The sequence below is a fragment of the Cyanistes caeruleus genome, chromosome 8, assembly GCF_971803275.1.
Source record: "Cyanistes caeruleus chromosome 8, bCyaCae1.hap1.1, whole genome shotgun sequence".
Classification (NCBI taxonomy): domain Eukaryota; kingdom Metazoa; phylum Chordata; class Aves; order Passeriformes; family Paridae; genus Cyanistes; species Cyanistes caeruleus.
Genome location: NC_141708.1, coordinates 13,716,875 through 13,732,915, shown reverse-complemented (window position 1 = coordinate 13,732,915; position 16,041 = coordinate 13,716,875). Strand labels below are relative to the sequence as shown.

The following is a 16,041-nucleotide window of genomic DNA, read 5'->3' as shown; positions in this document are numbered from 1 at the left end:
TACAGTATGTACCCTCAGTTTCCAGTAGTTTCTTTTCTAGTTCTAGCAAATGTTTAATGTTCTTTAGAACAAACAAACAAAAAAGTGAAATCCCTTTCATCTAAGCAGGACTATTGTCTGGTAGAGATAGGTAGGTGGGGCAGTTTGACTTCCTTGTAGTCTACTAAAAGTTAACAGTAGCCAGCTCAATGCTTACTTTATAATTTTCTTTTCTGTCAGATTTGATGGTGGAATTCATTGTAACACACATGATGAAAGAATTTCCTATGGATCTCTATGTGTAAGTGTCTGTGGGGTAACTCACTGTGATTTCATTTGAAGTTTGAATTTAGGTACAGTCCTACTCATAGAGCAATCTTCTGACTGAAATAACACTTTGTGGATGGTGGGGAGCAGGATGGCTTTTCATGAACTCTTCCAGTAACTTTTTCTACTTCAAAAATCCTCTGTTTGCCAGAAAATTGAAAGCAATTCAATTTCAGACTGTTTTCCTAATCTACTTGATCTAACACAAAGAGCTTTTCAGTCTAAAAGAAGTTTCATAACACAGAGTCATTGCAACAATCCCCACTTCCCAGAAGATGAATCTTAGTCTAGAAACAGAAAAGACAGTTTTAAAAAAGCGAGGATGACTGACATGAGGCCTGGAAGGCAGTGTGGAGAGGGAGGGAGGTTTAAGCCTGAAATAGCCTGCTAGGCAGCAAGGGGTAAAACTTTAGCAATGGGCAAAAGGAGACAAGAGGACAGAGCTACTCATGAGCACTCCATGTGTCCCACAGGGGCCTCTTCAATGCTTTGTACTGCTTTAGCCTGGAGGATAGAAGTAGAATTCAGACAGTTTGTTGGCTCTGCTCTGACTGTTTGTACAGTGCTGAATTTCCCCAAGGCGTGAACAGCACTATATTCTGTAGTGAAGATAAAGACACATAGGATGCTTTCCCTTAAGGTAACTTTTCAGCATATTTTGATTTTGCCCAAATAACCTTGTAATTACAGTGCCTTTTCAAGGGTTGCACAGTTCAATTGAGTTTGTGAGAATTTTTTGTTATGACAATTGCAGAACTATTTGTAAATGGGTGTAATGCTCTGGAGTTTGACAAGAAAGGTGGGAAATGCTTGGACTCAAAAGCAACATCACATCTAGAAACCCCATAACACCAGAAATAATGAGCGGTAGCATCCATCAGTGGATATTTGTTTCCATTCCTTTTGGCATGTTTGTGCAGTCTTTTCACTGTACTCCTGTCTGAAACCATCCCATAGCAGACACAGTTATTGCAGACAAAGTGGGTGTTCGGAATGCACAAGTAGTGTCATATTTCTCTGCAGTACATTTAAGAGGTGACAATATGAAGCTGCTCAAGGCTGGCCTTATTAATATTTAAAAGAGAAATCCAGGTTGCTTAGACTAAGGATACTTTTTGTCCATTATGTGTATTATGAATCCTCAGCACAAAACTTAAAAAACAGAGACGCCCCACCAGGTTAGATAACTTCATAATGTGACTTACAGCCAAGCAGATACAGAGGTGAAAAGGTGCTGGGCATTGTCCTGTACCACTAACATCAGGAGTAGGACATTTCTCCCCATAGGGATTGCTGTTCCTGATCTGAAGACAGCTGTCTATCCTAGTTGGTTAGCTTCCTTTTCTTGGTTGAATTTATGAGAATCAAATTTGAAATGCAGCACTTAAATGTCATGCTCAGTGATTATAAATAGTTTTACCTTTAGTCAAAGTTAGTTTCAGTTCCTACCTCGTTGTGGTATTTTTGGGATTATCTACGGGTCTGAAAAGAATAATGTATACCACAGCTCATTGTTTGCTGTAGCTTTGTTTTTAAGGCCTTGTCTTGAACTTTTCACTTCATTTTGAATAAATTCCATGCAAATTTTTAGAATTTGATTTCTCTGTGTTTATCTGATATGCAGTGTCTTTCATCAGTGTCTTTCCAGAAAGATGTGGGTCTTAATAAGATAATGTGTTTTTGAGAAATAGGGATTTGGGGAAAAACAGATTTTTACTTTTTGTAGTCTTCCTTCTATTTATTCTTCATGTTAATAGCTAAAAATAGCTTGGCCTAACACATTCAAATTTGTATATATTTTTTGTCTTGTCCTTAATGATAGTGTTAGAGAATTTACTCATTGTACTGTAGTTTTAGTTTGGATGTTATTTGTGAAGAATGTTTGTGCACCTAAGAGTTTGTATGAGCACTACTAGATGCTATTGAGACTTAGAGGATTTGGAGACCTGACAAGTGCACTTACCTGTATATTGGGGCATTTCAGAGCTTGCATGTGTATTACATGAATATTTCAAAGCTCATACTTAAATTTTTTTTTTTAAGGAGACTGGAAAATTTGGTAGATTTTTTTTTTTTAATGTAATTAAACCACACACCTTAGTCAAACTGAAAATCCTGTAGTTTTCACACCCTCATTTCCTTTTTCCTCATCACTGGAGCCAGAGAAACGGAGAAGCTTCATTGCTTTAATAACTTGCAGCATTTCACATATATGTATCTTGCAAATTAAGTAACTCATTTTGTAGAGTTTGAGGCCCTTAGGTCAGGGTAGCAAAGAGTGAAAAGTATTTATTGAACAGCAAACATGCATTTGTGGTCAGTACAATCCTGTTGAGTTTAACTGGCGTGACTTTGTTTCATTTTGTCAGGTTCTTTATTTGTGAGTGTTTATTCCTCTTAGGAGGCCAAAGCCACAACTCCCATCCTCCTCTGATAGTCTTAGAATTTGTCCATTTCCATGCTGCTGATTTCAGGGATATTTCCAGGCTTGATGTAGAGTTGTGGGAAGATGCAATGTCATTAATCCTTTACCTTCTCTTTTCCAGACGGTGCATTCAGATTGTGCACAAGCTGCTGTGCTACCAGAAGAAATGCAGAGTGAGGCTTCATTACACTTGGAGGGAGCTCTGGTCAGGTACTTGGCCTCTGCAGAGACAGTCAAATAGGAAAAACTAACAGTGGTGGTTGTTTTGTGGCTGTGACTGCTTATTCCATTGCTACAGGTTTCAAAAGCAAGCAGCAGTTCTGTTAAAGCATCTTTATGTTGCTTAGTTGCTACGTGCAAATTGCTTCCTTTGGAAAGCCAGTCCATTATCATAATGGTAGCTAATTTACTTTCTTGTCTGTCCATTCTCACTATGGTACCCAAATGTCTTTGTTTTTCTGTTCCATTACCTGAGTCCCTCTTTGCCTGATTGGAGAAAATGAAGAGATGCTTTATGGAGTAGTGTTTCTCTCTCAGATATTTGTGAGTAGAAGGGAGGTAGGCTTTTGGGTAAAGGGAGATGGACCTTCCTTTTCCTTTCCTTTAAGAGATGCTCACAGATAGAATAGTGTGCAGCTCCTGAGGAGAGCAACCTTGAAATGTCAATGTGAGGGAAGAGAGGCTTTTAACTTTGACCTTTGAGTTTGATGGTAGATAGTCTGGTTCATGCCACTTGCATCCCAAGATAGAGAGATAAGTATTGTGGAGTCTGACATAATCCAGTGGACAGCTTTTTAGGACTCTTACATGATGCAATCATTATGTGGGAGGTCTGGGGAAGGGAGCAGAATGGATGATGAGACCTAAGAGGCATCTTTGGTGGATACGGTCTGTGCTTCAGTTCTTTTCTAGCAAGCAGTCAAGTAGCTCAGCCAGGAAAGTACAGTTAATCCCCTTGCTGTTGTGGCTTAAACAAGAGCATTATGAAAATTCAAGGGAACATGGCCCTAATTGTGTATTCCTGGAGCTGTGCTTGAGACCTAGGATCTTGCCTGGTGTAATGCAGCTCCCATCAGAAATTTGAGAGAGGATGGCTTTTGAAAGAGGCAGTGAGTGATCAGTGGTTTGTGAAGCTGTTCTCAATTGGCACTGAGTAGTTCCCTTCAGTAGCCTTGCCCAGCTGAGATGTAGGTACAGAGAAATGAACTGAAACCCTGAGTCATTTCCAGTTATTAAATTTTCACCTTGTGTGACATGTGGCCTATTCAGACTTTCTAAATTATTCCTGCAGAAGGTGAAGTGGATGCCACTAATTAAGGGATTAGCAGTTCCTTTTCAGTTGTTTTCCTCAGAACAGAGCCCCTAGGGGCATGGCTGTAGTGTAGTGCCAGTTCAGGAGATGAGTATGTACAGTGTGGATGTCTGTTGTGAATGGAAATTGCATCTGACAATGTGTGTGGTGTCTTCTCAGCAGTTACAGTGAACCAGAGCCATTTCTATTTGGCCAGGCTGGCCTGGGTCTTTTCTACACACTGGCAGAATGGAAGTTTGAAATATAGCACCTTTTGCTTGAAAGTATTGTTCCACAGTTCAGGGAGCACACTCTTAGGCATCTTTCAATCCTTAACTTTCCCTATCTTATGGGAGGAGAAAAAATTAAAATACTCACTACACACTGAGATTCAGCATCTTGGGATATTCTTGTTAGCTGTCTCTAATTAGCTGCTGTTTATATAGATCTTAGGAAACATAAAGTGCCTCAGAAGTATTAAGTACTGTACATGCTTCGAAAGCAAAGCAGTAATATAAAAACACTTGGGTTGGTCAGGTTTCTGTGAAGGAACTGGAACATTGGCACACCTGGTGTAGCTGAGGGGCTTCATGCTTGTGATAGATTTTTGTGTATTTTAGGTGATTCTCTCCTGGGAGTAAACTACCATAGAATGTTTCAAAATTTTTTTTTTTAATAGGATGTTGAGGTGAACAGAGAGATTCTTCTGTAGCTGCCAAGTGTTTTATACAGGCTGGAAGGCCCTGAAATGGTGAATTGGTACATACACCTGTCAAAGGGCAGGTCCTGGCTGCTCCGGGTGTGCTTCTAGAATGCTATGTAAGTTTTAGAATAAATGCTAATTGCCAGCCCTGTCCTGAGATTTGTTTCATAGTTAACTCTTACCCTGTCAAGGTTGCTCTTTGATTACCAGAATGCTGCTGCCTTTGATGTAAGAGAGTGTCTCTTTCTGTGGTCTTGGTGTATGTGACAGACAATTCCAAACTGGAGCACAAAACTTCTGAATTAATTTCTGTCCTTCATATGACCATCAGGCTTTTATTTTAGATCGAAGAATTAGTTATCACTGCTGGATGAACAGCTAAAAGGGAGCAGCTATTTGCTGTAAGGTCTGAGATATCGGGTTGCCCCATCAGGTGTGCTTTGCAGAAGGTCTTCAAGCCCACACTTGTCTTCTGGAATGACAAAGTGTGTGATGACTTAAGCAATGCCCCTGTGGTGCTGTGTAGATAATAGCAATGAAGGCCCCCCAACAGAGCTGAGTGGAACAAAGAAGCTAGAGGGAATTTGTGTAAGGAAGTATTGAAAGAAAGGGAGAGAGTTCTACCTGGCACATAAAAGGAGGAGAATTTTTTCAGGCAGAAAATTGAGTGGGAGAAGAAGACAAAAAGAATACTGTGGGGTAGGTAGTCGGTATAGGGTGCGGAGGAACTGAGATAAAGGTTGTAGGTGGAAGCAGTAGCAGTATGTGGAGCCTTCTGTTCACTTGCCAATTCTAATGTTAGCTGATCTCTAATTAAGGAAAGCCACTTGTGTGCCATCTGATGGATTGATGCTCTTCCTTTGTGGATGCTTTGTCTTTAGTATGGAAGGCCAGCAGCACTCTAAGAGTTTCTGCATTTACTTTGTTAGATTTTAATTTGCAATGATGGCAGAGAAAGGCAATGGAGCCAGGTGCTTTGGCATCTCTCAGGACACGTATCATGCTGTTTATGCAGTCTGTAATGTTTTATACTTTTTTGGATATGCCACTATTTGGCACATTGTTTCCATATGATGTTATTTCTGTTGAACTTTCTTCTGCAACATCTGAGCTTAAAGAACAATATTGTTACAGTCTTTGGATGTGATCCAGCCTAAACTTCTCTATTAGAATAATATTTTGACATTAAGTCAAGGGACCAGTGCCATGGCACTCAAAGCAATATAAATCTCTAGCTGTGCTGACCAGATGACCAAGAACGTTTAGGTGACAGAGAAAGATGCAGGGATTTGAGAGCTGAAAACAGGATTGACAGAAAGGAAAATCTGTGGGTGGCAAAAGTAGTGTGTAGAAGCTGCTTCAAGCTAAAAGCAATGTGAAAATAAATATCAAACCACTAGTGGAGCTAAATTCTGAAACATCTTAAAAAATGGGCTGGAGAGTGAAAAGCAGTTGTAATCTGATTAACCTATGAAAGTGATTGGCGGTTGCAGTTACTGATAGGTGGACATTCAGATCCAGAGATGTCTGTTGGTCTTGATTCTGTTTTAATAGCCTTTTTCAGCAGTCTGTTCACTTCTCTTCTACCAGTGATTAGTGTACAGCTTTTCCCTTTGAGTGCTATAGAAAATCTTCAAGTTTTTCACCACTGACAGTGTACCATTCTTGGTGACTAGCCTGGAAATTTGACTCAGTTGACCTGTTTGCTTGCAGACATTTTGGCAAACTGGAAATCTTCTGGACTGTTACGCCAGCTACCTTATACTTTTTAAACACTGATTAATTGAATGTCAAGTGTAAGGTACTTCATAGAGCTGATAAGAAAATTTGGAAAAAGCCAGTTCCCCGTTCTCAGAAACAGCCTGTTAGGCCAAATGTTCTTGGGCTAGTTTATACAGCACTTGAGTGATGGACAGTGCTAAATGTGTTGTTGTTGTTCTCAAGCATGAATGAGCTATGCCAGAAGAGTTTTCATGAGTCATTTAAGCTTTATATATAAAAAGACCTCATTTCTTCAACTCCTCCCACTTCAAAATTAGCAATGCTTCAGCAATTCACTCTGAGCTTAGGGGGTGCAGGTAACTTCTTTGCAGTTGCTATGGTTTGCTTTAAGCAAAAGCTGTGTTTAGAGTAACAGAAAAGCAATACTAATAAAGAGTTCTAATAGCAAGAGTAGAGCCTAAAAAATCTGAACTATAATAATAATGGTGAAATAGCTATTTATTGGGCAGCTGAATGCAAAGTAGGATTCAAAGTGGGTATTGCCATTAGTAAGTATTGAAGATAAGTTTCCAAATTGTTTTAACAAAAATAAGGCTATAGTTCCTTATCTTGTAGGTTAGTTAATTTGGTAGATGCAGAATGCACTGTTAAAAGAAGGGTGCTTCAAATATGTAGCACTATCAAGAAGTTAATTTTTCTCCTTTTTCATTTTAGGGTTATCAAAGCAGACTTTTACAATGCTACTAGACAAAATACAGTTGGTTTTTTTTCCCTTTTTGTACACTCTTGAGATCTTTTTGGCAGGTTCTGTATTTATAGCAAGGATAGTACTGCATTCAAAATCTTTTTGGGTGAATACTGAAAATGTGAAAGGTTCCTCTGTGGAAGATTTTAAAATAAAGAAGCAATTTTTTGTGGGGGAGAATCTCCCCCCACGACTTTCTGTATATATAATACTGCCCTTATGCAGTGCATATTTAAAATTATATTGTTTAATCACTTTGCTTTATTATTTTTGTGACTGAAACATTGATTACTGAGAGTATGTTATCTGTGTCATTTCTGGTTCTACAACTGTTGATCAGGTCTGCATCAGCCCTCTGATTTATGTTGCTGAACAGACTGGAAGTCAGGTGATGTTGTGTCTTCCCTTCATCTCTAATCTGGCTGTCACTGTCACATTCTGCAGCAGCTACCTTGCAAGGGAAGCTTTTCATCTTGCAGTTCTTGTGGAGGCAGGATTCACACACTGGTGTACCAGACAGTCTAGTTCACTGGCAAAGTTCCTGGTCACTAGATGCCATGTGAGTTTGGAAGACTGTAGAGCTGCCAGTTAGCAAATGGCTTAATTTCTCACACAAACTGAAGACTGTAACTGTTGTGTGCCATGGAATACGTACTAGGAGCTTGCAGCCCTTAGGGGGTCCTGTTTCCTTTACTTACAGGACTGTTGGTACTTGTGGTACTGAGTTGGCCCAAGCTGGGTTCAGGAATGCAACTGTTAACCCTGTTATCTATTTTGCAGAATTCAGGAAAGGATTGAAATCAAAAGATAGTTTTATAAAATAATTTTTGTTTATAGTTCTGGTGTGTGTTGTGGATTGATATTCTTTGATTTATTTAATTTGTACTCCTGGCAGCACACCGTGTCACCCCAAAGAAAACTCCAGTCCCATCTTACAAAGCTCACTTACAAGCAGCAAGATGGAAATGCCAGAAGGAAGACTGCAAATGTCTGCTTGTAGTATTCTGCTGTCATTCTCAGCTGGTGTGACAATGGCCTGGTCACCTTTCCTTCACATTACCTTCTTCAACCAAAGCTAGAATGTTTTCATGAGAACATTCCAGCCATTTAGTGAAATGCCCTGGTATTAAACTCTTAAAGACAATAGTGTAAGAAATGCAGAAACTCTGTTGCTTTCTTGTAAAGGAGGATGTCCTCATTTCCCTGCATGGGTCGTTTTCAGGAAGCATCTTCTTTTACTTAATTCTAGTTTACCTTTACTTTATGTTAATATATTTTAACACTGATCATAAAGAGTTTGAACCCCATAGCCAGTGAAAAGAGAAAGAGTAATATAAGATTTGTGGCTGTTATTGATCAGCTGGTGAGATCAGAATGGGAATTTATTAACATAGCCTTGCTCAGATAAGCACAAAGGGAATTTAGTAATTTGCATGGATAAATGTCTGGTAACCTTTTGGTCATCCTGCCTCAGCCTGGCAGGTCTCATTCAGATATATATATGTTGCTCTGTCCTGTTTTAAATAAAGCTAGCAAATACTGGAGAATTTGATTGTGAATCACTAATAGTTTGGAGATCATGATGACCTGGTGGTGATAGTGTGGTACATTCTCCTAGGAAATGGTCCCATTGGTGATAGAAGTGTTATAGTCGGCTGTTCAAAGCTGTTTCTTTATCAGGGGTTGCAGCACTCAGAATGCAGTAATTTATCCCGGGCCCCTTTTTGTGTTCAAGCAGCACCACTCCTGGGTTCTTTACCTTGCAGTCTTTCCATGTTATCACACAATATTTCTTCATTTTCTCCAGATTCTCCACCTTTCCTGTTTTAAAACCCAAGGCGAAAATGTGCAACACTAACTCCCTAGACCACTGTTCAACAGTGTGAGCTTACACTATCAGACAAAATATAATTGAGCTCAATACTACCCTTTCCTCTAAAGAGGGATAAAGCTTGTGGGTGTGTGCTTTTTTAAATTTTTAAAATTTATTTATTTAAAAGAAAAAAAGCATATTGTTCATCTGAGCTTTAGCTGGATTTGGAAAATTTGTGTTATTTCTTATTGCTTGCTGGATTGCCATCTAACAACATTGCTCTGGCATCAGCAATCAGCATTTCCATTAAGCTTGCAATTTCACACTGTTGGCTCCATTTAGGTGGGAACAGTGAGTACCAGGGATGGGGGCTATATAAAGAAAGTAAAGGGTTGGAAGTGAAGTAGCCTGCTTGACTGATCCTGGGAGCGATGGGTTGTGCCAGCATGTGCTCCAGCCCTCTGGCAAGCTGTTGATTCTCATTAAGAAAACAGCTTGCTTTCATGGATGCACCCTTGAGAGCGAGTCATGGGGAAAAGAGAGAACAGCTGTAGAGTGCTGGTGATGGGGAACCTGCCAGTTGCCAGCTGCTTTTTGCCACAGAGCTGTGGTGGCTGGGAGGAGGAACTCAGCAGTGCCCCTGGCAGCAGGAGTGAGAGTGGAGGGGTGTCCTGGCAGGCGATTGCTACAGCAGTGAGCAGGGTGTTCCCTCCTGATCACAGCAGAGCAAAGGAGCTGGAGCATGTTGACTAGTGATGTTGACAGAGCTTTTATTGCTTCCCCATCTCCCCTGAGAGGGGACTGCAGCATTGGTGCAAGAGTCTTGTTTTCTAGTGCTGTGGGTGATTGACAGGAAGCTGCAAGTGCTGTCCTGGAGTAATTGGCTCACTTGTCCAAGGGTGCTGGGATAGTTTGTGCCTCAGGGAGTTCTGGTGTGTTAGTTTGTAAGAGCAAGGTAACTATTTCCCAGACAGGCTTCCTGTTCCTACAACTCTGTCTGGAAAATACCTCTGTTGGTTCTCTCCTGTCAAACCCAATCTGCAGATACTCATCTCCTGCTGAGTTTGTTTTGATCACTGTTCTTCTGAGTGCCTGCCAAAGCTTAATGTGGCCAGATCTGCACCCTCTTAACACTTAGGTCATCTCAGAATGTCATATTTGAGCCTTTTGCTTCCCTAAATCTAAACTGTCTTTCAGGTACAGCATTTTCTAGAGGTGATAACTCTCTTCTCGGGTCTCTTCATAGCTGTACAGTGGGCTGTATGGTTATCCTAGCTTAGCCCTTGTGACTTCCAGTCTGGAATGGGAAGAGAGTGGACTGGTCTGTGGTTGTGGTGTTGTCATATTATATGACACCATATATGGTGAGAATCTGTTTTTTTCACATTCTGTGCTGTAATTTCCCTCATGTAAGGGAATCATGCTGAATTTTGGAATCTGGAAGAACATCTAAGAAAGCATTGTTCGGCCTATTGTTTTTCAGCAAGAATTTGATGTTGACCATTTAGAGATAGAACACTAAGCATAGGTGGACCTTTGATCTGGCCAGGTACAGCCAGGGCTCTTTGTGTTGTTCTATTTACTTCCAGTGCTGTTGCAGATAGAATGGTACTGTTTTCTCTTGTCTGTTGGGAGAACTGAAGCACAGAAAGACCAGTGCTGCTTCCTGAAGAATCTAATCCACTCTATTCTTAGTTGCAGCCTTAGCTGCAGTAAGCCTTAACCAGATCTGACTTACCTTGTGCTACAGTGAGTAGTGTGGACCTTGCCTTGGGAGTTATGTACATGTGGAGAGGGTGGCTAGAGGAGGTCCAGGGTGGTTACTGTGCTGCTGAAGCACTTGTAGGCAGATGACTTCTCTGCAGCATGGAAGTGTTGCCCAGATGTCATGATCAGCTGCCTTCTAGTGATATGTGGGTGGGGATCCTTCTCAGGGGGTTGTGATTTGAGATGCTGGAAGGAGGACACTGAATTCACTGTTGGTTCAATGGTAACTTCTACAGAGAATGGGAAAATCACTGCTCTTCCCTGTGTGCCCTGAAAGTTGAAGGGTAGAAAATGGGAGAATTAAGTAGAGCACTAGATCCTGTTAATAGATGCTGTGGTGCAGCTGAGGAGCCCTCACATCTCTCTCTCCCTTGCTCCTTTCTTGAGGGCCATTATATGCACCATTAGAAGATTCTTGACCTGTAAGTGCAGCAGATGCAGTGACAGAGGCCTCTGTACTGTGCTCAACCCATCCAGACTCTCATTGATGAATGTCTCAGGGCTATTCTCTTCTGCTCCGTTGTGCAGTAACACATCAGAGCCCACTGATGCTCCTGGCAGTCTGTGCTACATTCTGACTTGCCCAAGAGATGGTACTACTACTTTTTTTTCCCCTCTTTTCTCTTGGTTTACCTTTATTGTCCTGTTGCATTACACATGATCCAAGTAGGGAACACTGAGACATTAAAAAAAAACCAAACAAAAAAACTTCGTGTGAATCCAAATTTAGCTGGGGCTGAATGTATTTCTGTTTAAAACAAGGCTTACAGGGAGAGAATGTAAGTGCTATGTGAATAGGAATAGGGGAAGGAGGGGAATGAAGGGCATCTGTATCAGGAATTGCCTCCTTCCTGGTAGACAAAAAGGAGAGATGGTGGCTGCCCACAGTCTTCTCACAGAGGACTGGCTTGAGGGAGGGCAGCAAATAACTGAGCAGGCATGTACTGCTGCTCCTTGGCAGTCAGAGTGGCTACAGAAGTTGATAAGGGAAAGTGTCTTCAAAAGCAGCTGTACAGCAAAAGAGCTTAAGAGGTTCTTTCACTGCAGTCATTTCAGTTTAAAAAGTAGGGAGGATATCTGTGATGTCACTTTTCATCCTTTCACTATAATAATCCTTTGGAGAGAAAATTGCCCAGGAGCCAGCCTGCTGTATACCAGTTTTCACATACAGCCTGTCACATGGCTCTCTGTTCATTCAGCATGATTGTCTGCTTGGGTTTGAGGCTGTAAACAAAGGTGTCCAAAGCTGTGTTCTTGTTGATTTAAGGAGCACAGCCAGTGTACTCAGCTCAGGTCACTTACGTGAACATACTGGTGGCTGCTTGTTTAGTTACATCCTTCTCCCTTTATTACTAAAGAAGTCCTGGTGACACTGTTGTATTGTGAAATTATGGATGTTTCAAGACTCACCACAGTGGGTGTTGCAGGTCCTGTTAATAAATGCCAAGAACAAATATCTTTAGGGAGGAAAAAAAGGCTCTCTAGAGGGTATTGCAAAAATGGTGCTGTTTTCCAGTTAATGTTGAAACAGATACCATACCCAAACCATCCATTGCTGTTAAATCCTGGAGGATAATTTGGGATAAGGTGGCTGAGCCAAGCAAGGATCACACTGCTGTCTGCCTGTGCAGCTGGGAGACTGAGCTACTTCTCTGTTGGAGAAGAAAAAAAGGGATAATTTCCTAGCTAGTGTGAGAGGGCAGCCTGCAGGTGGGGTATGAGAGGCGAACAGTTGATTGCAGCAGGGAAAATGTGAGACATCTGGTTTGGCTTCAGATTGTTTAGGAATAGTAGCATCAATGCTTTGTTGGAGCTCAAGGACAGAAGGGTGTGCAGTCAGTTGGACTTTCCTCTAAAGGTTTATTTTATGTGTATAATTGTTGCTGAAGGGCACTAGGCATATGAAGCCAGATCTAAAAGTTGCAAGTTCTGAAAACTTCAGGGCATAGCTGTCCTCATTTTCAGTACAGGGTCTGCCTTACAAACAAACTACAGAGACATAGCAGGGGGATTTAAAGGTTCCACAGTGTTCATGGTCCTTAGAGACACTTGAGTAGAGGCTGCTGCAGAATGTGTTGTTATGGAAAAAGATGGGTTGCTCTTTTAGTATTGATGTAGTGTATATCCCAATTAGGAACACTGCAACTTTTTTGGGAATGTGCGGTTTCCTAACAGTTGATAAATTAGTCAGTGCAGGGCACACAGTGGCTGTAAACCTTTGATGAATCAGTTCTTCTGACCAGCCTCTGAGCCCAGCATTCAGTTTCTTCTTCATGTGAAGCAAATCCCTCTCTTTCCTACTTCTTGAGGAATGGACAGCACAGGTAGTTTGGAGTGGGCTATGATGCAGTGCAGTTCAGGTATAAGTACTGAAATTTTGAGCAGAAGAAGAAAATCTTATTTCCAACTGAAACAGGAAAATTAAACAGATTCATCACAGTGGCTGAAACAAATGTAGGGATAGAACAGAGAAAGCTCTCCTTCAAGTGTTGTCACCAATATAGAGCAGTATAAGTGCTTCAGGGTGGTCTATGAGAAGCATTGCAGCAGGCCATTGTAGAATGCTTGTTCTTGTCATTTGGTGAGTGCTTGTGCTCTGGACAAATACACTCAATTCTTTTAAAAATAGTTTCTCCTCATCACAGACAGCTTTCACGTTCATGTTTTGTTTTTGGCTGTTTGGTGGTGGTTTCTTGTCACGCTGTGCCATGACTGGCTGACAAAGGCCATTCAGCAGGGCTCTTGTGGGAGAGTGAGAGGCAAAGAAAAGAGCATGAGGCTTCTCACAACTTGTTATAGGAAATCCAGAACTCTGCTACTTTTCTTCCACTTCCAAACCCAAGCTGCTGGTAGTTGAACAGCAGCACCTGCTCATGAGCTGTGGCCCTGTGGACTTTTGTGGCTGGAAAGGAGGTAAAACCATGCTTGTAACTATAAGGTGGAGAAATGGCCAGCGAGCTGCTATGACAGAGATGCAGGGCAGCTGTCTGCAGTCCGAGGCACTGACTGCAGGAGACTTCTTTGCTGTGGAGGTTTGGTTACCTTGGCAACCTGTTTTTAGCTGCATCTTTGCTCTGGTGGAGAGCCCATCTGTACCTGCTACTTTGTTTTGAAACGTTTGTTTTGCAGAAAAATAACTGACGGGTATTTTCAGAGCTGTGTTACTGTGGAATCCAGACTCTGCTTTTGGTCCCAGGAGTTTGTCTGATGATGGGTTGATGATGGCATGAAAAGTTATGTGGCTGGATAGAAAAGGTGTTAATGTATCTGCTTCATGAGGTGAGCTGCTGACATGGAAGGGAGAAATGCTGTTGCTGATGGTTAATCCTGGAATAGCTCTGAAAGATACATCACTTGCATGTCTGGAGTTTGCAGAGGATTTTGTTCGTTCCTGGTTTGCAGTTCAGCATTAGCCACTGGCTGGAAGATTAAACAGAAGTAGCTTCTGCCTGAGATGAGAAAATACCCACCTTGGGGCTGTAGGCTTCCCTTTTGGTGTGCATATATAAACTTGTGATACTCACGGTGAACTTCTGGTATTGTAAAGTAGAAGTTGCAGGACTGCATTCAGGATCTGACTGGTTTTGTTCAAGATCTGATCAGTGTATTTGCATGTTTTTGCTGTAGGTTTTTTGATTTTACCTTTTGTGAATACTTCGTAATCTTGAAGGGGATGAATATCTAAATTCTGCCCATACCTCATTCCTGTTCCCTATGCTTTATCTCTTCCTCTTTCATAGCCTGTACCTTGGGCTGAATGATCTTTTTTGCATTCACTGTGGAGTTCTCCCAGATCACAGTTTATTTTCTCACCTGTTACTGGATAGTGTATGATGATGGGGGGAAAAAAAGGATTAACAAGTTCTACTTGTGCCTGAAAGAAATTGGAGTAATGCCTGGTATTGTTCTGCTGGATGAAGTTACTAATTAGTAGATAATTAAGAACCTTTTAAAAAGGTGTGTACAGTGTTCCAGCATTGACTTTTCAGGACATCTTAATTCAGTTGTTTTAAGTCTTGAAATGTGTTGACTGAGAGTACATTAAGAACCTTTTCTAGTCAGGCATCAGCTTTCATTCCTCAGCAGCTATAATGCAGAAGAAACTAGTTTTCTGAAAATTTCAACAACTAGGAAAAAAAAAGATAAGAAACTTTAGATTTTATTCAAGTGCATGGAATGCAGTTGTTTATTGTAGAGTCTGTTTGATTAAAGCATTTTTAGCCAACCTTTTTGTTAATTACCACTGTTACTAACTGATACTGGGTGGTTACAGCAGGAGCTTTTGTTGTTTCATTATTTAAGACAAGTGTGAACCAGATCTGTAATCTTTACAGCACAGCCCCGGATAACTGACACAATAAAGTACTACATCCTTCTTTTTACTAGTGCAGCAGCATTGACACAGAGCTACAGAAAAGCTGTGCTGTGGGGGTTTTCTTACCTTTTTTATTTTTTATAACTGCGTGTATCAACAAGAGTGACAGTTTGGGGCTGACTGTGCATACATCATGTTGGTGATATATGAAGCAGAAATGAGACAGTTGGATTTTCCAACCCCAAAGCTCGCTCCAGGATCTAGCAGACAGAAAAATCTCCATGAACTGACTGAGTTAACAAGAGATGTACCTTGAGCCTGAGTAGATTTGATTGGGAAGTCAGTGAAGGAGAATAAATGTGGGAAGGTAAAATAGCTGTCACCTGTTCAGCAGGGTATTTTAGCAACAAAAAGCACCTCCAAATCCTACATGTAAATTGATATATTTCTGAGGTGAATAGCTGGCATTTGGTTTAATTTACACTAGATAATGTAAATGCATCTGTATATAAGTGACTTGTTGAGAATGACTTTGCTTTTTATAGTATTTAAAAAATACTTATTATTTTCTCCTAGCTTTGATCAACTTGTTGAAGTTCCTCATGTCTAATGAGACTGTGTTGCTGGCCAAGCACAACATCTTCACCCTTGCTCTTATGGTGAGCATCTTTACCCTTGCACAAATCCTCTTATGTTAACAACTTAATTGTGAATTAATATTAGGAAGGAATTGTAATGCTGAAAGGGTTCCAGAAAGGATTTCTGGCCTGTTAGGGAGATATGAGAACAAGGCCATGAAGCACAGGTTTGTTTCACTAGGTGTTCAGAAAGGACTGTGCTTGGAATCACTATAGGGTTGGCTCAATGAAATAAAGAAATCTGTGTGAGGAAAGGCCTAATTTTATTTTCCATATTTGTTAATGTTCTTTTTTTGTTCTGTGGTCCTTTGTATGC

General features: G+C 40.9%; 1 protein-coding gene across 10 annotated transcripts in view; it reads left to right on the top strand.

Annotated features, from left to right (window-relative positions):
* ARMH3 (armadillo like helical domain containing 3) overlaps positions 1 to 16,041 on the top strand; it is a 123,441-nt gene that overhangs the window by 35,929 nt on the left and 71,471 nt on the right. For all 10 annotated transcript variants that reach the window (XM_086901226.1, XM_086901227.1, XM_086901234.1 and 7 more), the window contains exons 19-21: positions 220 to 280; positions 2,853 to 2,941; positions 15,664 to 15,746. In XM_086901226.1, the coding sequence (XP_086757352.1) occupies positions 220 to 280; positions 2,853 to 2,941; positions 15,664 to 15,746 (233 nt within the window). The remainder of the gene's footprint in view (positions 1 to 219; positions 281 to 2,852; positions 2,942 to 15,663; positions 15,747 to 16,041) is intronic.